The sequence below is a fragment of the Patagioenas fasciata genome, chromosome 1, assembly GCF_037038585.1.
Source record: "Patagioenas fasciata isolate bPatFas1 chromosome 1, bPatFas1.hap1, whole genome shotgun sequence".
Taxonomy (NCBI): domain Eukaryota; kingdom Metazoa; phylum Chordata; class Aves; order Columbiformes; family Columbidae; genus Patagioenas; species Patagioenas fasciata.
In genome coordinates, this window is record NC_092520.1 from 1,668,090 (window position 1) to 1,692,333 (window position 24,244).

Here is a 24,244-nt window from a genome sequence, read left to right on the forward strand (position 1 = left end):
CCAAACACCCAGGCGAGCTCATTCAGAGGATGGAAAAGTCGTTAAACCCACGACTCAGGATGGCAATAGGGATTAGATTGAAGTGATGGCCCTTAAAATAATCCCAAATTACTCCATCTTGGCATGAAATTTGGGTTTCCCCCTCTGGACGAGGCAGGCAGAGGATCTCATGTAATTGATACGATACGCTGCCTATTTATGTAGACCGTGGGGATATTAATCCTTGTGAATTTGGCAGGAACTGATGTGATTCGAATGCTAATCTCTTAATATCTGTCACTGCTCTTAATGTCCCAGCTGGCGGGTTCACGATGGGGCAAGGAACCGCATACCCACGTTGATTTTAGAGCACGTTCCTCCCCTCTCCCCACCAAAAGCGACACCGGGGCAGGATGGAGATCCTCAAGGCAAATGAAAAGTGAGCAAAATATCTCTTTTTGGTGCAAAATCTCACCACGTGAAGCCGGAGCCCTGGGGTGGGAGTTGGTACCTCTGGGCAGTGGATGCAGAGTGGGCAGGGATGCAGGTACCCGCAGAGGGATGATGCTGCCGAGAGATGCCAAGACCAAGTTTATGAGCAAGGGTGAGTATATGTGACGCTTCCCCAAGGTCTCTCCTGGACTCTGACCGTGGGATCACAGAATCACAGGAGGGTTTGGGTTGAAGGGACCTTAAAGCTCCCCCAGTGCCACCCCTGCCATGACAGGGACATCTTCACCAGCTCAGGTTGCTCAGAGCCCCGTCCAGCCTGGCCTGGGATGTCTCCAGGGATGGTTCAGCCACCACCTCTCTGCCCAACCTGGGCCAGGCTCTCACCACCCTCAGGGGAAATGATTTCTTCCCCATGTCTGGCCTGAATGTCCCTTCTGTCACCTTCCCACCCTGCTGGCAGCTCACCCTGAGAGTCCCCAGCGCAGGGAAGCCCAGGGCAGGAGATCCTGCTGTGGCTGTGAGGGACAAACCCACCCCATGTCCTTCGAGCCTGAGTGGACAGTGCAGTGACTCCTCCAGCCCAGCCAAGAAAAGCTCTGGTGGTGCTGGGTGCTGCACTCATAGACTCACAGAATCATTTTGGTTGGAAAAGCCCCTCAAGATCATCGGGTCCAACTGTTCCCCCACCCCTGTCCCTGCCCCATGTCCTGAGAACCTCATGTCCGTCTGTCCAGCCCTCCAGGGATGGTGACTCCAGCACTGCCCTGGGCAGCCTGTTCCAATGCCCCACAGCCCTTTGGGGAAGAAATTGTTCCCCACATCCAACCTCAACCTCCCCTGGTGCAACTTGAGGCCGTTTCCTCTGGTCCACGCAAAGGACTGAGTGCTCAGCAGGACTCCCGGAGGGAAGCTGTGCCCGTTTGGAAGGTCACAGCATGGCACAGGCATGGGGTGGTGGGAACCTGCCTGCAGGTCGGGTGCTGCCTGCTGCTGCCCAGTATCCTTGGAGCAGGGACCTGCTTGCGAGACCAGTGCTGCCCCATATTGCTCAATGCTGCCTGGTGCCCCAGGGAATGAACCTGCTTCTGGGTCTTGTGCTGCCCGCTACCCCTGGGGCTGGGACTTGTGGGACCAGTGCTGCCCGGTATTGCGCTGTGCTACCCGATGCCTTCAGAAGAGAAACAGGGCAGAACGGGCTTGTGGTTCCGGCAGAACGGGCTTGTGGTTCCAGCAGAACCCGCTGCCCGGCGGATCGGTCGCCGCCGCGGGGAGCGCGGTGAAGGGCAGGGCCCGCTGGTATTCACCAGACAAAGGCGGCGGCCCCCCGGCGCGGCGCGGCGCAGCGGGCGAGGCCGAGTGCTGCCCCGCGGCGGGCGGCGGCGGGCGGCAGGTGCCGACCCCTTCGGCCGCTCCGCGGGGAGCGGCTCGGTCCCCGCCCAACCCCGCGGAGCCGCAGCGGAGCCGTCAATCAGCGCCGCCTCCCCCCCCACTCCGCCCTCCCCTCCCGCACGCCTCGCTCTGCATCGAGCTCGGTGACAGCAGCGGGCTGGAGGCACGGGAGGCTCCGCTCCCAGGCAGCACCGAGAAGCGGCAGCAGCGGCGGCTCCCGGCTGCTCTGGCTGAGCTGGTCGGGCTGCCGAAGCATGCGGAGCCATGGGCCAGGGCTGCGGACACTCCATCCTCTGCCGGAGCCAACCGTACCAGGCGGCCGCGTCTGACCTGTGAGTCCCCTCCCGCCGGCACCGGGGATGCGGGGGGACCGCGCTGAGAGGCAGGGATGCCCCGGGGGTGATGCTGAGATATCGGGGAGGCAGGAAAAAGTTCCTCCTGCCTGACAGCTGCCTTGGGGGCGGAATGACAAGCAGCTGTGACCCCCCCACACCTCATTTCCCCACTAGCCACCTGTGTTAGCCCAGGGCAGGTCACCGCCGGCAGCTGTGCCGGAGGGCTGGTGTGAAAAGCATCCCCCTGTTTTCTGAGTCACCCTTGACCCGTGGTGGGGGCAGGAGGCTCCTGGCCTGGTGGTGGACTGGGTGGGGGGGAAAGTAGGTGACTTTGTGAAATACAGGTCAGGCCTCTGAATCGTGGTTTCGGCACCTCCGCACAAGGCAAGTCCCCGCTCACCCGCGCAACAAGTCTGGGGGTCCTGCTGAGGTGGGGAAGGGGCTCTGGGGGTCACGGGGGAACGCAAGGGGCTTTGCGTGCGAGTGTGGGGCGGCCTTGGTAAGGGATTGCGCGGTGCGAAGGGCGATGCCCACGAGAAGCACGCGGCGCCTGAATCCCCATCGCCCACGGGCTGGGCTGAGGATGCCGGAGACCCCCGGCTCTGCACGCGCGTGTGCGTGTGGCGCTCACGAGGCTTCACAGCTGCTGGGTAGCAGACTGTGCACAGGCGATTCGCAGTACGTGGGTGCTCTGCCTCCCCGGCTTTCAGGAGATTTTGGGTGCTCCAAATCCCTTCCTCCCCCCACCCCGACGCTTGCTGGGCTCAGACCCCACGTTGCCATAGGGGTGAGGAAGGGATGCGGGTGTGAGGGGATGAGGGGGAAGGATGCTCAGCGCTTGGATTCCTTTGTCTGGCAGCGCCAGCTCCATGTGCTCAGGCACCGTCTGCACCGGGACCACCGTTCGTTCCCAGGTGCCACCTCCCGGGAGCAGCCTCAGGTCTCCTGGAGCTTTCGGTGACGACGGGACCATCGGGGCACGTGGGAAGCTGCCCCCCACGCGTTTCCCCGTGGTTTTCGCACCTTTGCGGGGTGACCTTCAGCTGAGAAGTTTGTTGGGAGGCAAAACCACCTCCGATATCTCTCCTGCCCACGCGTGGTGTGGGGTTCAGCGCTGATCCCCCTACGCCGTGGGCGCCGGGTCCCTCTGCGGGCAGCATCCTTGTCCCCCGGCTCGCTGCGTGTGCTTTGTTCCCTGCAGAGATCCTTTCCTGGTGCCGCCAGCACATGCGCCCGTGTCCTTTTTCTCGAAGCAAAACGCACAAAGGTCTTGAAATGCCACGCTAGCCCCATGCTTCCTCCGGCTCGAACTCCTCTGCAGCCTCGCAGCTGCTGTCTGATGGTTTTTTTAGGGGTGGTGGATGCTATAGAAACTTCTTAGCGCAGCCAAATTGGCTGCGCCCCTCGAGCCGCCCATGGCGGGAATGGTGGGTGAGCCAAGATGCTCCCCCAGGATAAAACCTCGTGCGCTCTCTAAGAGCTGTTTGTGGGTATCTAGAGGTGGAAAAGCTTCCCAAGAGCGTTCAGACGATGCCCTTGGCCACGCAGCCGCCTGCCCCTTTGGCTGGAGCGCGTGTCCGCGGCGAGGCCGGCGCCGTGGGGTGATGCTCGGCTCTCTACCTCCGCTCCAGCCCCGTGTCGTTTAATCCCGGCTCATGTTGTGCCTGCAGAGCTCAGCCCTGCCAAGCTGGGGATGCTGCGTGGGGCCAGGACCCACCGGTGGGGCCGGGTCTCCGGCGTACGCTTGACAAGCTCTGATTTCTCGCCGCTCAAGTGCCATTTTGCATTATCCAGGTCACGTTTTAACCCATTTCCTCCTCGTTTTTCCCACCGTGTTGCCAAGCGGGCAGCTCCTGACCCGGTTAGTGGGATGCCAGGGTGCCCAGAGCATCCGCCAGCGAGCGGGGATGGGGGAGAAGCAGCCGAGCGCCGCGCATTGAAACCGCGGAGGAGGAGACGCGGCTCTGAGCATCCCTGCGGGGAAGGACCCGGCGCAGCGGAGCCTGGGAAGGGGTCAAGGTTTCCTTCGGGGAGCAGGCAGGGCTGCCTGGCCCGGCTCTTCTGCTGCCTGGCAGGAGATGTGGGGACACGTGGGTGTCACCGTGCTCAGCGGGGTTGGTACCAGGTGGGTGATGGAGCCGCGGCAAGGGGCTCCATCCTGCCCAGGGCACGGCACAGGGAAGGGCCCAGTGTTCCCTGAGGGGACAAAGGTGGCTTTTAGTCTTTGCGGGAGTGTGTTAGTGTCTGTGCTAGTTATTCCAGCTCAATGCCGGGACCTGGGTGATGTGTCCCCAGCTCAATGCCAGGACCCGGATACTGTGTCCCCAGGTCAATGCCAGCACCCAGACAGCGTGTCCCCACCAAGGCTCGTGCAGGGATGACATGTCACACACTGTCCCCATTTTTCCTCTCACCTGGGAGATGCCTCCTCCAGTTTCCCAGCCCAGGGGGTGCCCACGGGAGAGGCTGGTGACATGAGGTGACATTCGTGATGCTGCCGATGTCCCTACCTGCCATGGGGACACAGCGGGGGGAAGCGCCGGTCCCTCCCCACCTCGTGCATCCTCACTGTTAGTCCCGGAGTCATGGCAGAGATGTGGGGTTGTGGCAGAGATGTGGGGTCAGACTCTATGTCCTTTCGTGTCCCCTTCCACCCCAAAGCACTCTGTGACTCCCCGGCTCGCTCCGGTGACATTAACTCTGCATCCCTTAGATGGGGGACACCCCAACCGGGAGCTTCCCCTCCTGGCCCTGAGCATCCTGAGCATCCTCTGCTCTCAGAGCAGCGAGTGCTTTTCAAGTGCCGGGGAATTAACCTCCGGTGCTTGTCGGCTGCCGGCCAGATGTTTGCGCAGATGCAGGGAATCGGTCCGGTCCCCGTTCTGCCGGGCGGGATGGCGCATGGGGGACCAGGGTGACAGCGTGGAGTGTGACCCCAGCCAGCATCTCCGTCCCAATCCCCCGGGAGCTGTGCTGCTCCGTCATCTCCAGGAAGATGAGCATCCATCAGGGCAGCAGCTGCGCTGGGGGGGTGCAGGATGCCTGGGATGCTGGCAGATGCAGCGGGGGATGCAGCGGGGGATGCAGCAGTGGATGCAGGGAGGGATGCAGCGGTGGATACAGCGGTGGATGCAGGGAGGGATGCAGGGAGGGATGCAGCGGGGGATGCAGGGAGGGATGCAGCGGGGGATGCAGGGAGAGATGCAGCGGGGGATGCAGGGAGAGATGCAGGAAGGGATGCAGTGGGGGATGCAGGGAGGGATGCAGGGAGAGATGCAGCGGGGGATGCAGGGAGAGATGCAGCGGAGGATGCAGGGAGAGATGCAGCGGGGGATGCAGGGAGAGATGCAGCGGGGGATGCAGTGAGGGATGCAGCGATGGATGCAGTGAGGGATGCAGCGATGGATGCAGTGAGGGATGCAGCGATGGATGCACTGAGGGATGCAGCGATGGATGCACTGAGGGATGCAGCGGGGGATGCAGTGATGAATGCAGCTATGGATGCAGCGGGGGATGCAGTGGTGAATGCAGCTATGGATGCAGCGGGGGATGCAGTGGTGAATGCAGCTATGGATTCAGCATCTCTTTCTGGGAAACCCTCCCGCATCCCGCTCTCCTCCAACCCCCCGGTCCCCGCTTTCGCTTTTGTCTCCATTCCCAGCTCCCACGTGGCTTCGCCGAAAGCCGCGCTGGGCCGTGGCCAGACAGGCAGGCAGGGCCGGAGCGCCTGCGACTTTCTGCCTCTCCAGCTTGCTTTTCTTTTTGATTTTATATCGTTTTTCCTGCGAAGGGCTGAGCTGTCCTCGTTAATGGCCGGGGCTGTCTGGAGGGGGATGGAGAGCGCTGGGAGATGCTTTGTCTGCTGCTACGGCTCCGTTTGCACAGCGGGGGGGTGTTTGGTGATGGGGAGGTGGGAGAGCGCAGGACACGGGCAGCCGGGCAGCTCGGAGCCCCGGGCAAGGTGGCAAAAGAGGGTGGGGGTCTCGCCTGCCTTGCAGAATGGGTGATGACCCCCAAAGTTGCTCTTTTGGGGGGCTGGAGCCTGGGTCGGGGTTCTCTGGCTGGTCCTCCTGGTTCATGATGGCCCACGATGGCATCGCGGTGTCCCCAGACCTTGTCACCCGCTGCGGCATCCTCAAGGGATGGATTAACACGGCAGCCTGCGGGAATCACCGCGCTTTGGCTCAGGAAATCCCGGGGGTGGCGATTTGGGCAGCACGAGCCCTCGGTCCTGCTCCCACCCTCAAACCCCACGCGGGCAGAGGAGAAAGGACGCAGGGCAGCAATTTGGGGGTGAGTCCGAGCCTTCCGGGTCTTTTTACGATTTGCGTTTTCTACAATAAATGGAGCGGCAGAAGGAGGTGCTTTCAGCTGGGTGCGTTTTATTAAAAGCTGAATTATTTTTGGCCGGGGCAGGCCAAAAAACCCCACAAAACAACACAAAACGGCAGCTGCCAGCGCGGCCCTGTCACAGAAATGATGACTTAGCCAGAAAAGCCTCCCCTGGCTCGTAATCGCTCCCCAGCCCCTTCCCGGCGTGTGATTAGCGTGCACGTTTCAGCTGGGTGACTCAGAAGACACCGAGGAGCTATTTATAATGGGCGTTTGAGAAGTGAAGACTGAGAAGGGCTTTATTCTTCATGCTTTTATTGAGCCGTCGTTGGGCAAACGCGGCCGCCTTGGTCATGGGGTCCAGAAGGGTCCCCGGAGCTTGGGGGTCTGGGTGCCGTGGGGTGAAGACGCCGGCGTTATTGTTCTAAAATACATAATTTTATATGTGGTACCGCATCAAATTGAGTGACTCCAGACGTGGGACCCCAAATAAAGAAACCCCTGGGCAAGCTATCCCCGTTACGCTCGAAACTTCCCACCATTCGGACCTCGACAAGGTTAGAGTCCGGGGTCTTGTTCTTTCCGTCGGATGAGTCGTTTCTCATCTCTGCAGGTGATTATTTGTGCTTTTACCAAGCTGACCAGACGTGAATCCAAGTCCTATTGAAGAGCTCAGGCGGTCGGTTCCCTGACACGGGAACACGGGGATGTGTTGTGGGACATGAGCCCGTGCGGGTCTGGGCGACAGCCAGGCTGGCTCTGCTGGGACCAGGATCTGCCAAGTGCTGGATGGATCCGCTCGGGGCTGGGAGGTGATAGAACACCAGAATCGTTTTGGTTGGAAAAGCCCCTGAAGATCATTGAGTCCAACCGTCCCCCACCCCTGGCACTGCCCCGTGTCCTGAGAACCTCCTGTCCGTCTGTCCAGCCCTCCAGGGATGGTGACTCCAGCACTGCCCTGGGCAGCCTGTTCCGATGCCCCACAGCCCTTTGGGGAAGAAATTGTTCCCACATCCAACCTCAACCTCCCCTGGGCAACTTGAGGCCGTTTCCTCTGCTCCTGGCGCTTGTTCCTGGGGAGCAGAGCCCGACCCCCCTGGCTCCAAGCTCCTTTCAGGCAGTTCAGAGATCAGAAGGTCTCCCCTCAGCTCCTGTTCTCCAGCTGAACCCCCCAGGTCCCTCAGCCGCTCCCATCACACTTGTGCTCCGGCCCCTCACCAGCTCCATTCCCTTTTCTCCACTCGCTCCAGCACCTCAAGGCCTTTCTTGGAGTGTGGGGCCCAAAACTGACCCCAGGACGTGTTTTTTCTGCTGTGTTTTCCCCCGGTTCCTTTTCTTTGCTAGTGATAACACAGCCAGACTGATGCCCGCATCCTTCCCATTGTGGAAAAAGGAGGTGGAAGCCATGAAGCCGGGGCTGTGAGCAACCTGAGCTGGTGAAGATGTCTCTGCTCATGGCAAACCATCCTGTGATTCTCTGATAAGCCTTTAAATAAGGCTTTAAATAAGGCAGCTCTGGTGATGGGGAGAGACGTCGGCACCACAGAAGTCGTTGATCTCCCAGCGCGGGCCCAGGGGGTGGCACATCCCTGATGGTTTGATTAACGTTATCAGCTATTCCGGGTGAGAAATCTCTGCCCTGTTGGTGCTGGAGGAGCTGTGGGCGCTCACACGGGTGATGGGACCCCAGGCGTGATCATTCAGGGGGGCCATGGGATGTGGGGACCCCCCCGGTCCTTCTGCAGCACCTTGGGGTGCTGATTGGGGGGAAATTGGGGTGTGAGGGCTGCAGTTCTGGGGCACGGTTGGTGGACTTGGCTAAGGCTCAGTTTAGGGTTATGGTCAGGGCTAGGGTTAAGGATAGAGTTAGAATTAGGGTTAGGCCTGGGGCTAAGGCTAGGGATAAGGAAGGTCGGAGTTAGGTGTAGGGCTAAAGTTTGGTTTAGGATTAGGGTTATGATCAGGGTTTGTGCTAAGGATAGAGTTAGGATTAGGATTAGGGTTAGGGTTAGGGTTAGGGCTGAGGCTAAACTTAGGGCTAGGGTTAGGGAAGATCAGGGTTAGGTTTAGGGATAAGGTTAGGGTTAGGGTTAGGATTAGGGCTAGTGTTAGGATTAGGGCTACGATTAGGGTTATGGTTAAATTAAGGTTTGATTAGGGTTATGGTCAGGGCTGGGGCTAAGGATAGAGTTAGGATTAGGGTTAGGACTGGGGCTAAGGTTAGGACTAGGGCTAGGGAAGATCAGGGTTAGGTTTAGGGCTAAGGTTGGGTTTAGGATTAGGATTATGGTCAGGGCTAGGGCTAAGGATAGAGCTAGGATTAGGGCTAGCGTTAGGATTAGGACTAGGATTATGGTTAAGGTTAGGGTTATGGTTAAGATTAGGGCTAAGGCTAAGGCTAAGTTTAGGATTCATAGGTAGGGTCAGGGTTAGGGTTGTGGTTGAGGTTAAGGTTAAGACTAAGGTTAGGTTTAGGGTCAGGGCTAGGCCTAAGGTTAGGGCTAAGGTTATAGTTAGGGCTTGAGCTAAGGTTAGGCTCAAGGCTAAGATTAGGTTTAGTATTAGGGCTAGGACTCGGTCTGAGGTTACAATTATTGTTAGAGCTGGATCTAAGCTTAGGGTTAGGTTTAGGGCTAGAACAATGGCTAAGATTAGAGTTCAGTTTACATTTAGGGTTAGAGCTAGGGTTAGGGTTAAGGCCAAGTTTAGGTCTGAGCTGTGGACAAAGCCCATCCCAAGCTGTGAGAAGTGGCTGCGATTCCAAGGCTCAGCTGCGGGTCCCTCCGGATGTCAGATGCCAGGGTGATGGGCACCTGGGTTAGGCTTAGGGCTAAGACTAAAATTAGGCCTTATAGCTATGGCTATAATCACCTGCCGCCCTCCTGTACCCCTGGGAATGATGAGTTTGGGCTCGTTCTGGCTCTGCAAATGGAATTTTAATGGGGATTTCACAAGGTTCCCACCCCAAAGGAACCCCCAGCCCAGCTGCGGGGGCTCAGGCACCCCCCAAAATAAGCACCAGCACCCTAAGGTGTCCTTTAGGTGCTGGTTTCCCTCGGCTAAACCCAGGATTTGCAGCCACAGATGTGAACAAGCACCCGCTCCGGGGGATGCTCCGGGGGATGCTCTGGGGGATGCTGCGGGGACCGGGATGCAGGTGGTGGGAACTGGGGCTGAACTGGGAGCGCTGGGACCCTGGGGGGTGATGCTGAGGGAGATGCCGAGGGGGGGCTGCTGGTGTCCCTAAGCAAGTGTCCCCTCCTGGGAAGGCTCCGATCCTGCCTGTGCCAGATGGATGGGGTGACCCTGGGGGGCTGCCCAGCTGCCTGCGTTCCCCCCGGGGGATGTGGGGATGGGAAAGGGGGGTCCTGTGGGATGTGGGGTGGAAAAGAGGGGCTGTAATGGACATGGGGGTGGAAAAGAGGGGTCCTGGGGACATGGGGTGGAAAAGAGGGGTCCTGAGGGACATGGGGTGGAAAAGGGGGATCCTGATGGATGTGAGAGTGGAAAAGGGGGGTCCTGGGGGATGCGGGGTGGAACATGGGGGTCCTGGGGGACATGGGGTGGAAAAGGTGGGTCCTGGAGGATGCGGAGTGGAAAAAGGGGGTCCTGATAGACATGGGGGTGGAAATGGGGGGGTCCTGAGGCACATTGGGTGGAACATGGGGGTCCTGGGGACATGGGGTGGAAAAGGGGGGTCCTGATGGACGTGAGAGTGGAAAAGGGGGGTCCTGGGGATGTGGGGTGGAAAAGGGGGATCCTGGGGGACATCAGATGGAAAATGGGGGTCCCAGGGGATGCGGGGTGGAGAAGGGGGGTCCTGGGGGATGGAGGGTGGAACATGGGGGTCCTGATAGACATGGGAGTGGAAAAGGGGGGTCCTGGGGGACATGGGGTGGAAAAGGGGGGTCCTGAGGCATGCGTGGTGGAAAAAGGGGGTCCTGGGGGGATGCGGTTTGGAAAAGGGGGGTCCTGATGGACATGAGAGTGGAAAAGGGGGGTCCTGGGGGATGCGGGGTGGAAAAGGGGGATCGTGAGGGACATGGGGTGGAAAAGGGGGGTCCTGATGGACGTGAGAGTAGAAAAGGGGGGTCCTGATGGACGTGAGAGTAGAAAAGGGGGGTCCTGGGGACATGGGGGTGGAAAAGGGGGGTCCTGGGGGACATGGGGTGGAAAAGGGGGATGCTGGGGACATAGGGTGGAAAAGGGGGTCCTGAGGAATGTGGGGTGGAAAAGGGGGGTCCTGAGGGACATGGGGTGGAAAAGGGATGTCCTGAGGGACATCAGGTGTAAAAAGGTGGTCCTGGGGAACATGGGGTGGAAAAGGGGGGTCCTGAGGGATATGGGGTGGAAAAGGGGGTCCCAGGGGATGTGGGGTGAAAAAGGGGGGGTCTCTCCCCCACCTGGGGATAGCGTGGGAGCTGTGCACGTGGGGTCTGTTTGGGTGAGGATGAGGGGGGCTCTGCGGAGGTGAGGGCTTGGCAGGGACCCCCCCTCGTCCCTATGGTGGTGGCAGAACGGGACAGCCGGTCCGTGGGCTGGCGAGACGTGCGGAGTCGGGTGTGCTCGTACAACACTCGTGCAATGCCCGTGCGTGGGAACCAGGAGCAAACCCCCGTGTTTGAGCAGGGGACACCCCCAGCCATGTCCCCCCCCCAACTCCCATCCCTTCCACACCCCAAAAATCTGCGGGCGCAGCGGGGGGCACGATGCTCCCAAGGGGATGGCAAGGATGTTGTTCCCAAGGTGCTACCCTTTGTCCCCCTACAGCAACGGGGACCCCACCAAAAGGAAGGGGACAGGGATGGGGACACTTGCCAGGGCACAGAAAGCCAGGGCCAGCAGTTCACCCCGCAGAAAATTCATTAATTCCTAAGAAGTGAAATCGGGCGTTAATAGCCCGACCCGCTCCGACAGCAGGATCCGGCCACCCCGCTGCAGGTTCATTGTCACCGGGCTGGTGCCCAGGGTGCCGCTGGCTTTGGCAGCACCAGGGATGTCACCGAAGGATGCGACATCTCCGTGCCCATCGCAGGGACGGGCTGTTCGCCCTCCCGTCCGCACCAGCGTCACCGATGTCCATCAGTGGGGGGACCCTGCACCCCAAATGTTCGGGATGAGCAGCGGGGCTGGTTTGGAGCTGGGATGGGGAAGGGGAAAAAAACCCCAGTAAAGATGAAAACCAGGGCTGGGAAGATAAGGAACACATGCTCAAATCACCTCCGGCTGCCTTGCTTTCTTTCCCCTGGTTATCAGCTAAACCAACTAATTGAAGGATGAGTTGGCAGAGTCTGGAACGCTCCATTTATCCGAGGACAAATCCCTGGAGATCCGGGGTAACCGTGTGTTTCCTCCTCCTCCCCCTCGCCGCACCCGGCGCTGCTGCTGCCTGGGTTGGTGACGGTGGCATCGCCGGGAGGTCCCCGAGGCGCTGACACTCCTGTGCAGAGCTCGTGTCACCCGGTGTCAGCCCTTGGGGACAGCGAAACGGGGGGCTTGGGGACACCCTCCTGCTGCCATCCAGCTGGGTCCTGGCGTCTTGGGGTGCAGCGCAATGGGGACGGGGGTTTGCAGGCTGGCGGGGGCGGCGTGCGACGGGGATTTGCAGGGGTGTTGTGCAATGGGATGGGGATTTGCACACTTGCAGGGCTGTTGTGCAATGGGATGGGGACTTGCACACTTGCAGGGCTGCCATGCAACAAGTGATGGGGATTTGCACACTTGCAGGGCTGCCGTGCAACAAGGGATGGGGATCTGCACGCTTGCAGGGCTGTTGTGCAATGGGATGGGGATTTGCAGGGGTGTCGTGCAATGGAGATTTGCAGGCTTGCAGGGCTGCTGTGCAAAGAGGATGGGGATTTGCACACTTGCAGGGCTGCCATGCAACAAGGGATGGAGATTTGCGTGTTTGCAGTGCTGCTGTGCAATGGGACGGGGATTTGCAGACCTGCAAGAGATGCCATGCAAAGGGGATTTGCAGAGCTGTGTGCAATGGGGACTTGCACACTTGCAGAGATGCCGTGCAATGGGATCAGGATTTGCAGGGTTGCTGTGTAATGGGGATTTGCAGGGTTGCTGTGCAATGGGGATTTGCAGGCTTGCAGGGCTGCCATGCGACAGGGATGGGGATTTGCAGGCTTGCAGGGCTGCCATGCAATGGGATAGGGATTTGCAGATTGCAGAGATGCCGTGCAAAGGGGATTTGCACACTTGCAGAGATGCCATGCAACAGGATCAGGCTGCTGTGCGATGGGGATTTGCAGGGCTGCCGTGCAATGAGAGGGGGATTTGCAGGCTTGCAGGGCTGCTGTGCAATGAGGATGGGGATCTGCAGCCGTGCAGAGATGCTGTGCAACAGGGATTTGTAGGGTTGCCGTGCAACAGGGATTTGCAGGGCTGCCGTGCAGCAGCGATGGGGACTTGCACACTTGCAGAAATGTCGTGCAATGGGATGGGGATTTGCAGGGCTGCCATGCAATGGGGATTTGCAGGGTTGCCATGCAATGGGGATTTGCAGGTTTGCAGAGGTGTCGTGCAATGGGGATGGGGACTTGCAGAGCTGCCATGCAATGGGGGTTTGCAGGTTTGCAGAGACGTTGTGCAATGGGATGGGGACTTGCAGGGCTGCCATGCAATGGCGATTTGCAGAGCTGCCATGCAATTAGGGTTTGCAGAGGTGTCATGCAATGTGGATTTGCAGGTTTGCCGAGACGTTGTGCAATGGGATGGGGACTTGCAGGGCTGCCATGCAACGGGGATTTGCAGGGTTGCCATGCAATGAGGGGTTTGCAGAGACGTTGTGCAATGGGATGGGGACTTGCAGAGCTGCCATGTAATGAGGATTTGCAGAGGTGCCATGCAATGGGGATTTGCAGGTTTGCAGAGACGTTGTGCAATGGGATGGGGACTTGCAGAGCTGCCATGTAATGAGGATTTGCAGAGGTGCCATGCAATGGGGATTTGCAGGTTTGCAGAGACGTTGTGCAATGGGGATGGGCACTTGCAAAGATGGTGTGCAATGGGATGGGGACTTGCAGGGCTGCCATGCAATGAGGGTTTGCAGAGGTGCCATGCAATGGGGATTTGCAGGTTTGCAGAGATGTTGTGCGATGGGGATGGGGACTTGCAGAGCTGTCATGCAATGGGGGTTTGCAGGTTTGCAGAGATGTCGTGCAATGGGATGGGGACTTGCAGGGCTGCCATGCTATGGGATGAGGATTTGCAGGGCTGCCATGCAACAAAGGTGGGGATTTGCAGGGTTGCCATACAGTGGGGATTTGCAGACTCGCAGAGGTGCCGTGCAACGGGGATGGGGATTTGCAGACTTGCGTTGCTGCCGTGCAATGGATATTGGCAGGTTGCAGGGCTTTCCAGGCCGCATTCCCGTGGCTCCTCGAAGCGCCGAGGAGCTGCTTGTACATCCTGGCAGCGCCGGCAGCACCGGACCCACCGCTCCAGGGCCAGGCGGCACCCGGCAAAGCGCGTTTGCCGAGCAAACAGAGCTCGGCCCTTCTCGGAGGCACTTAGGGCTCGATACGTTTGCCGAGCAAATAAACCACAGCCGGCGAAGCGTTGGTGCCACCGCTCCCCTTCCCTCCCCGCGCTCCTGCCAGCTGCTGTGTGGCACCACCCGGCATCCTGCAGCACCTGCCCATTAATATGCAGGTCTGTAATTACCCGGAGCTGATGAGGGCTCCAAATTAAACCCCGCAGGAGCTCAGCAGCCGTCCCTGCCCGTCCTGCCCGCGAGTGCTGTGGTGATGCTGAACCACAGGGCACCGAGCGCCGGCGCCTCGGTGAAATCCTTTGGCGATCGCAGTAAACAGGCAATTTTCTGTCGCTGCTTGAGGTTGGGGAAGATAAAATCAGAGCTGGCGGGTGCCAGTGTGGGAGGTTGGTCACCGCCGGGTGCTCTTTGCAGCTGGAGGATGGAGGAGACGTCACCCCAGGTGTGGGGACATTGCTGCCTCCTGCTCCGCCAGCCCCAAACACACCGGGTTTGCTGCTCCCCCTGCCCCAGGTTCTCCCATGTCCCCTCGGCATGTCCCCTCTGCCCCATCGTGTCCCCTTGCTGCGGTCCTCACCCCCCCATCACACACAGGCAGGTGTCTGTGCCGGGATGCGGTGATGGGTGTCGGGATGTGACACTGGGTGCCAGGGCAGCCGTGGGTGCCGGGATGCAGCAGTGGGTACTGGGATGTGGTGATAGGTGCTGGGATGCAGCACTGGGTACTATGATGCAGCAGTGGGTGCTGGGATGCAGTGATGGGTACTGGGATGCAGTGGTGGGTGCTGGGATGCAGTGATGGGTACTGGGATGCAGAGGTGGGTGCCGGGATGCATCAGTGGGTACCGGGATACAGCAGTGGTTGTTGGGATACGGTGGGTGCTGGGATGTGGTGGTGGTGCCAGGATGAAGTGCTGGGTGCTGGGATGTGGCAGTGGGTGCTGGGATGCAGCAGCTGTTACCAGGATGCAGTGGTGGGTGTCAGGATGTGATACTGGTTACCGGGATGCAGCACTGGGTGCCGGGATGTGACACTGGTTACTGGGATGTGACACTGGTTACTGGGATGCAGCACTGGTTACTGGGATGTGACACTGGTTACTGGGATGCAGCACTGAGTGCTGGGATGTGACACAGGTTACTGGGATGTGACAAAGGTTACTGGGATGCAGCACTGAGTGCTGGGATGTGACACAGGTTACTGGGATGTGACACAGGTTACTGGGACGCAGCACTGGTTACTGGGATGTGACACTGGTTACTGGGATGCAGCACTGAGTGCTGGGATGTGACACAGGTTACTGGGATGTGACACAGGTTACTGGGATGTGACACTGGTTACCAGTGTGCAGCACTGGTTGCTGGGATGCAGTGATGGGTGCTGGGATGCAGGGATGGATACTGGGATGCAGTGATGGATACTGGGATGCAGTGATGGATACTGGGATGCAGTGATGGGTGCTGGGATGCAGGGACGGGTGCCAGGATGCAGGGATGGGTACTGGGGTGCAGTGATGGGTGCTGGGATGCAGGGATGGGTACTGGGGTGCAGGGATGGGTGCCGGGATGCAGTGATGAGTGCTGGGATGCAGTGATGGGTACTGGGGTGCAGTGATGGGTACTGGGGTGCAGTGATGGGTACCGGGATGCAGGGATGGGTGATGGGATGCAGGGATGGATGCTGCAATGCAGTGATGGGTGCCGGGATGCAGGGATGGGTACCGGGATGCGGCAGTGGGTACCGATCTGTCCCGCTGTCCCCAAGCACCCTCGGTGACAAGCCCCAGCTCACTCCCACGTGCTGCCTGAAGCTGCTGCCCGTTTTCCCTGGCAGGACACAGGCAACGACCAGCTCTGCCAGCACCGAGGTCACCGTTGTCACCTCCCATGGGGACAGCAGCTCTCGCCCTGCCCAGGACCCTGCTGGCTCCGGGGCTGAGCCACCCTCCAGGTTTGCAGCTCCTCCAAAGTCACTTGTGCACTTACGGGCCACTAAGTGCTGTAATTACAGATATGCTTTAATTAGCATAATTGCATTCCCACACAAATAAAACATTTGGCAGAGTTAATTCCTCGGCTGCAGCTCCAAACCTGAGTGTCCCCCCTCCCTGTCCCCGCCGCGGTGGCAGCGAGGACTGGTGGGGGGAATCATGAGGGGTCCTGGGGTAGGGATGGGGGGTCCTACCCCCCACCAGTAGATCCCAGTCTCACAGGGTCTGAGCTGGAGCCCCCACTCCTCACTCAGCGCTGAGGGTGGCCAGGGCCCCCTCCCCTTTGGTTTGTTAGGACATGACACTGGGCTTACTGGGACACAGTACTGGGTTTACTGGGACATGGCACTGGGTGTACTGGGACATAACACTGAATTTTCTGGGGCACCATACTGGTCTTGCTGGGACATGATACTGGGCTTACTTGGACACGGCACTGGGTTTACTGGGACACGGCACTAGGTTTGCTGGGACACTGTACTGGATTTGCTGGGACACAGCACTGGGATTTCTGGGACATTATACTGGGCTTACTGGGATGCAGTGATTGGGTTGCTGGGATATGGCACTGGACTCATTAGGACACGGCGCTGGGCTGGCTGTGACGTGGCACTAGGTTTACTGGGACGTGGCACTGGGTTTACTGGGACATGGCACTGGGTTTGCTGGGGCACTGTACTGGGCTTGGTAGGATGTAACTGGGAATTCTATGACACAGCACTGGGTTTACTAGGGCACCATACTGGGCTTGCTGGGACACAGCACTGGGTTTTCTGGGATGCTATACTGGACTTACTGGGATGCAGTGATGGGATTGCTGAGATACAGCACTAGACTTGTGAGGACACAGCACTGGTTTTACTGGGACATGGCACTGGGCTTGCTGGGATACAGCTGTGGGTTAACTGGGTTGTGGCACTGGGTTAACTGGGATGTGGCACTGGGTTTGCTGGAACATGACACTGGGCTTGCTGGGACACAGCACTTGGTTTACTGGGACACCATACTGGGCTTACTGGGGATTGGTATTGAGCTCACTGGGACCTGGCACTGGGCTTGCTGGGATGCAGAGCTGGTATTACTGGGATGTGGCACTGGACATTTTAGGACACAGCACTGGGCTTATGGGGGCACTCTACTGAGTTTACTGGGACATGGCACTGGGTTTCCTAGGGCACTGTACTGGGCTTGGTAGGACGCGACACTGGGAATTCTATGACACAGCACTGGGTTTACTGGGGCATCATAGTGAGCTTGCTGGGACGTGACACTGGGCTTACTGGGATGTAGCACTGGGATCGCTGGTATACGGCACTAGACTTGATAGGACACGGCACTGGGTTAACTGGGACACGGCACTGGGTTAACTGGGACACAGCACTGGGTTTGCTGGGACACTATACTGGGCTTACTGAGATGCAGTGGCGGGATTGCTGAGATACGGCACTAGACTTGTTAGGACATGGCACTGGGTTTACTGGGGCATAGCACCGGGTTTACTGGGCCACACTGGGAGTACTGGTGGGTATTTGACCCAGCCTGGGGGGGACACGGCTGTGCTGGGCACCCCAGATCGGGCTCCTCCAGCCCATTCTGTCCCCCCTGCGCCGAAAAAACAGGAAAGAGCTGGGAAAATGGCCGGAGCTTGAGCTAAGAGCCCTTTTCATTAAATAAAACAGAAAAAAGAAGGAAAAAAAAAACATAAAAAAAGAGAAATTTCCATTTTTCCCCAGCTGAAAATGAAAGTGATTATGTAACGAGCACTGAATTACTTAAAGCAAATGACTCATTAGAGCAAATCCAGACAAAAAAGTCACCGTGTATTTTTAGCCCCGCGCTGTACCCGCCGTTAACCCCCCACCCCGGTGACACCCCCATTGTGTCCCCTGCGCTGCGTTCCCGAGGGAAGTGACAAACCGCCTGTCACCACCCCGTGTGTCCAACCTGGTGTCACCACCCTGTGTGTCCAACCCGACCACCCTGTGTGTCCAACCCGGTGTCACCACACCGTGTGTACAGCCCTGCATCCCCGATTCTGTGTGTTGAACCCGGTGTCACCACCCCGTGTGTACAGCCCTGCGTCCCCGACCCTGTGTGTCCAACCCGGTGTCACCACACCGTGTGTACAGCCCTGCGTCCCCGACCCTGTGTGTTCAACCCAGTGCCATCACCCCGTGTGTCCAACCCCATGTCACCACCCGTGTCTACAACCAGGTGTCACCACCCCATGTTACCACCCCATGTGTCCAACCAGGTGTCACCACCCTGTGTGTCCAACCAGGTGTCACCACCCCATGTGTACAACCCTGTGTCCCCAACCCCATGTGTCCAACCTGGTGTCACCACCCCATGTGTCCAACCAGGTGTCACCACCCCGTGTGTCCAACCTGGTGTCACCACCCCGTGTGTCCAACCAGGTGTCACCACCCCGTGTGTCCAACCTGGTGTCACCACCCCATGTGTCCAACCAGGTGTCACCACCCCGTGTGTCCAACCCCATGTCACCACCCCGTGTGTACAACCCTGTGTCACCACCCAATGTGTCCAAACAGGTGTCACCACCCCGTGTGTCCAACCCCATGTCACCACCCCGTGTGTACAACCAGGTGTCACCACCCCATGTGTACAACCCCACGTCACCACCCTGTGTGTCCAACCCGGTGTCACCACCCCATGTGTACAACCCTGTGTCACCACCCTGTGTGTACAGCCCTGTGTCACCACCCCATGTGTACAACCCTGTGTCACCACCCTGTGTGTACAGCCCTGTGTCACCACCCCATGTGTACAACCCTGTGTCACCACCCTGTGTGTACAGCCCCGTGTCACCACCCCATGTGTACAACCCTGTGTCACCACCCTGTGTGTACAGCCCCGTGTCACCACCCCATGTGTCCAATCCCGTGTCACCACCCGTGTGTCCAACCAGGTGTCACCACCCTGTGTGTCCAACCCAGTGTCACCATTCCGTGTGTACAACCCTGCGTCCCCAACCCTGTGTGTACAACCCTGTGTCACCACCCCGTGTGTCCAACCAGGTGTCACCACCCATGTGTCCAACCCCATGTCACCACCCCATGTGTACAACCAGGTGTCACCACCCCATGTGTACAACCCAGTGTCACCACCCCGTGTGTCCAACCAGGTGTCACCACCCCGTGTGTACAACCCCACATCCCCAGCCCAATGGGTTGCTCAGAGGGGACATGGGGACGCTGCTCCCCCCACCCCAGCTCCGTGTCCCCACCCCGCGATCAGCCCCAATTAATCCCAGCAGGTTAATTAATCCCGTTTCCTTCCCAGACCCCGGGCGCCGCTGTTTGTTCTCAGCGCCTGACAAATTAATTTGGGAACAGAAGCAACGAACAAATTAATTGGAGGAGAATAAGCGAGCGAGGCTGTTTTAATCCAGGTTGAATTAGCAAGTGAACACGTCGTTAACGAAGGAGACATAACGAGGGGGAATTAGAGCGGGCAGGTGCCAGCATGGGACGCTCAATGGAGAGTTGTCCTGCGTTGGGGACAATCCTGGGGACACCAGGACCTGTCAGAGGGGACAACTGGTGTGATCACCACGGCGGGGGACATGGGGACAGTCCTGTCCTTGGGGACATCCGAGTGGCCTTGAAGGAGGAGAAACCCACCAGGGAAGGGTCTGGAAGGGGAAACCGAGGCACGGGGTGTCCCAAAGCCTCCCTGGGGACAGAGCGCAGAATGTCCCTTCCTTAAGTGACAGCATCACTCTGGTCTGATGGGATGAGGACATGGATGTTGGGGACGAGGACACCGGTTCCCCGTGTGCCAAATTCCTCCGGAATCTCCAATTCAATGGAAACCACTGTCCCCAAACACAAGCGGTGGCACCTCAAACCATTGTCACCTGCAAGCAAAGCCACCTCTAAACAAGGGGAGGGGACAAAGAGGAGCGGGTGACACAAGTCCCCACGTCCTGGAGCGCGGCCAGCGCCCGTCGCTAACGCATCGCAATTATTTTTCCGCTATTTAATCTGGCAATAAATTGCCGTTGTCCGTCTGTCCCGCCCGGGCCGGGGGGTTCCTCATTGCGCCGGGACCAGCTGGAACCGGCCGGACGCGGCGCGGTCATTAACGCGGCGCGGTCGTTAACGCACTAACGATTTGCGTAAGTGCTCAGGGAAGAACATCTCATTGCGCCTCGAACGGATGGGAAGAGAGATTTATAGCGATGAAATGGGGGAAAAGGACAAGGAAATAGGCAAATTAAGCTGGGGGGGTCGCTGTGCTGATCCCAGGAAGCTGGGGGGCTTAGGGGGTCAGGGGTGTTTTGGGGAAACTGAGGCACAGAGGGGTTGGAGGCAGGTTGGGGTCTAAGCGTGTTTATGGGGGCTTGAGGGGCTGGATGTGACCCTGAGGTGCTGGCTGTCCCCTGCTGCATGCTGTCCCCTCTGTGCATGCTGTCCCCTTGCTGCATGCTGTCCCCTCACTGCACGCTGTCCCCCAGGCACATGCTGTCCCCAAAAAGCACCACTGTGCCACCAGACGCATGGCTGTCCCCTCGGGCAGCTGCTGTCCCTCCTGACACGTGCCGTCCCTTGAGACACGGTGTCCCTTGAGACACACGCTGTCCCCTGAGCCGCGCTCCGTCCCTCCGGGCACGTGCTGTCCTTTCAGGCACCTGCTGTCCCCAAACAGCACGTGTGGCTGTCCCTGAAGACATACACACGCTGTCCCCAAAGACACACACGCCGTCCCTCAGGTGCGTGGTGGCTTTCCAGACACACGCTGTCCCCGAGATGCATGTTCCTCCAGACGCACGATGTCACTTTGGGCACACGCTGTCACTTTGGGGACACACTGCCACTTTGGACACACACTGTCCCCTTGGGCACATGCTGTCCCTTTGGGGACACACTGTCCCTTTGGGCACACAATGTCCCTTTGGGCACACACTGTCTGCCTGGGCACATGTTGTCCCCATGGATGTCACCTGTCCCCTCTGGCTGTGTGCTCTGCCCCCCCGCCATGCAGGATGCTCTCAGGGGACAAGGGACAGTCTGTGCCAGGGGGACAGGGATGGCAACCAGCCATTTAACCCCCCCGCCGGCCCAGCTGCCACCTTGGGAAGGGACATCGGGTACCAGGGACCAGAGGGGACTCTGCCATTGCGCTCGTCCCCCTAATTAGCCTGGGCTCCCCCCTCCGGCCCCCGAGCTGTCTCCATAGAGACCCCACCAGGGCTCCATCACTAATTCATGGCTGGCTCAGCGGGTCCCTTCGTCAACCGGCTCCAAATCCGGTGACAATAATGAAAACATCGGCAAAACCTTCCCGGTGCCACCAGGTCCCCACAGCTGGGACCTCCTGGGGAATGTCCCTGCAGAGGGGACGGGTGACAGGACACGGGTGTCCCTGCTCGGTCCTGGGTTTGTGGCGGGATTGGATCCTGCGGGCGCATCCCTTTGGGGCTCGCAGGGTGACAGGGTGACAGCTCTGGGGGTGACGGTGATGCATCCAATGGACACAAATACCCCAACGCGTGTGCACCCCCGTGTGTGCGCCCCCCGCTCACCGCTGTGCACGTGCTCCCCCAAACACACCCACGTGAACACCCCCATGCATGTGCACACCCCGTGCTTGCACACACACACGTGTGTGTCTGTGCGTGTGCACCCCCCGCAGACGTGAACCCCCTCCTTGCACCCCCTTGTGCATGAACCCCCTTCCTTGCACACCCACGTGCACACACAAGCACACCCCTCTGCACCCCCATGTGCACTCACCCCCCACATACACAGCCCCATCTGTGAATCCCCCTTGCACACGTACACACACACACCCTCTGTGCATCACCAGTGCACACCCCTTGCACACACCCCCCCATGCACACTTCTGTCCGTGCACATACCCCTTGCACGCACCCCCACCTTGCACACACATATCTTGCATACACATCCCTTGTATGCACATCTCTTGCACGCACACCCTATCCACAACCCCATGCACACACCCCCTTGCACGCACATCCACTTGCACACACCCCCCATGCATGAACACCCTCCCGTGCATACACACACCCTTGCACACGCCCCCCAGCATGCACACTCCCCTTGCACACAACACCTTTGCACACACACCCCTTGCATGCACATCCCTTGTATGCACACACCCCCCTTTGCACACATGCAACTTGCACGCACCCACTTTGCACAAACACCACCCTTGAATGCACGTTCCTTGCATGCACACCCCTTGCACACACCCCCTCCTTGAACGCACACACCTTGCATGCACATCCCTCATATGCACATCTCTTGCACGTACACCCTATGCACACAACCCCTTGCACTCTCACCCCCATGCATGCACACCCCCCCTTGCACACATACACACTTGCCTGCACACCCTGGTGCATGCACACCTCCCTTCCATGCACACACCTAGCACACACCCCCTCGCACGCTCACCCCTTGCATGCACCTCCCCTTGCACACATACCCCTTGCACTCACACTCCTCACATACAACCCCCTTGCACGCACACCCCCTTGCACACACACACCCTTGCATGCACACCCCTTGCACATACCCCTCGCACACACTACCCTTGCACACATATCCCTTGCACTCACACTCCTCCCATACAGCCCCCTTGCACGCACACCCCCTTGCACAGGCACCCCCTTGCATGCACACCCCTCACACACACACTCCTTGCATGCACACTCCTTGCACACACACCCCTTGCACACCCCCTTTGCACACACACACCTTGCATGCACACCCCTCACACACACACATCTCACACACACACCCCTTGCATGCACACTTCTTGCACGCACACGCCTTGCACACACCCCTTGCACACACACTCCTTGCACATACCCCTTGCACACACATCCCTTGCATGCGCTCCCCTTGCACGCACACCCCGTGCATGCACACCCCTTGCACCTACCCCTCGCACACACTACCCTTGCACACATATCCCTTGCACTCACACTCCTCCCATACAGCCCCCTTGCACGCACACCCCCTTGCACACGCACCCCCTTGCATGCACACCCCTCACACACACACTCCTTGCATGCACACTCCTTGCACACACACCCCTTGCACACACACTCCTTGCACATACCCCTTGCACACACATCCCTTGCATGCGCTCCCCTTGCACGCACACCCCGTGCATGCACACCCCTTGCACATACCCCTCACACACACTCCTCTTGCACACATACCCCTTGCACTCACACTCCTCCCATATGGCCCCCTTGCACGCACATCCCCTTGCACACGCACCCCCTTGCATGCACACCCTTCACACACACACTGCTTGCATGCACACTCCTTGCACACACACCCCTTGCACACACATCCCTTGCATGCACACCCCCTTGCACACACCCCCCCTTGCACACACATCCCTTGCATGCACACCCCCTTGCACACACCCCCCCTTGGACACACATCCCTTGCATGCACACCCCCTTGCACACACCCCCCCTTGGACACACATCCCTTGCATGCACACCCCCTTGCACACACCCCCCCTCGCACACACATCCCCTCGCACACACATCCCCTCGCACACCCCCTTGCACGCACACCTCTTGCACATACCCCTCGCACACACCCCCCCTTGCACGCACACCCCTTGCACACCCACACATAACACACAAACTGGTGCACGCCCACACACACTTGTGCACACCCCCCCCATCCCCAGTCCCCCCATCATCCTGGGGGTGCGGGATGCAGCATCAGGCAAGCAAATCAAAGACAACCCATCATCGCCTTCCTCCTGCGAGCAATCAATGGGAGATCAATGGGGATCAATCAGCAGCCAGCGCCGGGTGACACCCCCACAGTGTTGGGGACACCAGCCCGGGGGGGGGTTAGAACAGATGTATTTGTTTCCGCCTTAATTTCGAGCTGGCAGAGCCCCCCAAATTAACATCTCCGGGGAAATAACCCCTTGGTTTAGCTGGAGATAAATGAGCTCAATTAGCGGCCCCAAACCAGCTCAGCCTCAGTTTCCCCACCAGCTGGTCCCAGTATACCCAGTATACCCAAACATGCTGCTATGAGGGGGGGGCCATTCTCTGCGTTTTCCCCCCTTCAACCCAACCTGTGAAAGGGTCTGGGGGTGGGAGGAAAAGCGCTGCTGGTTTTTCAGGACTACATAAGCTCAGCTTTGCGTCTTAAACCCGGCCTAAATCCCTTGGGATTTAGGGATGAGACTGAGGGGGGTTAAACACTAAGACTGGGGGTTATTTTTTT

General features: G+C 59.0%; 1 protein-coding gene across 1 annotated transcript in view; it reads left to right on the plus strand.

Annotated features, from left to right (window-relative positions):
* The first annotated feature begins 1,948 nt into the window (after nt 1-1,948).
* PDE2A (phosphodiesterase 2A) overlaps nt 1,949-24,244 on the plus strand; it is a 66,567-nt gene continuing 44,271 nt past the window's right edge. The window contains exon 1 of the mRNA XM_071811942.1: nt 1,949-2,153. Coding sequence (XP_071668043.1) covers nt 2,086-2,153 — 68 coding nt within the window. The 5' untranslated portion in view covers nt 1,949-2,085. The remainder of the gene's footprint in view (nt 2,154-24,244) is intronic.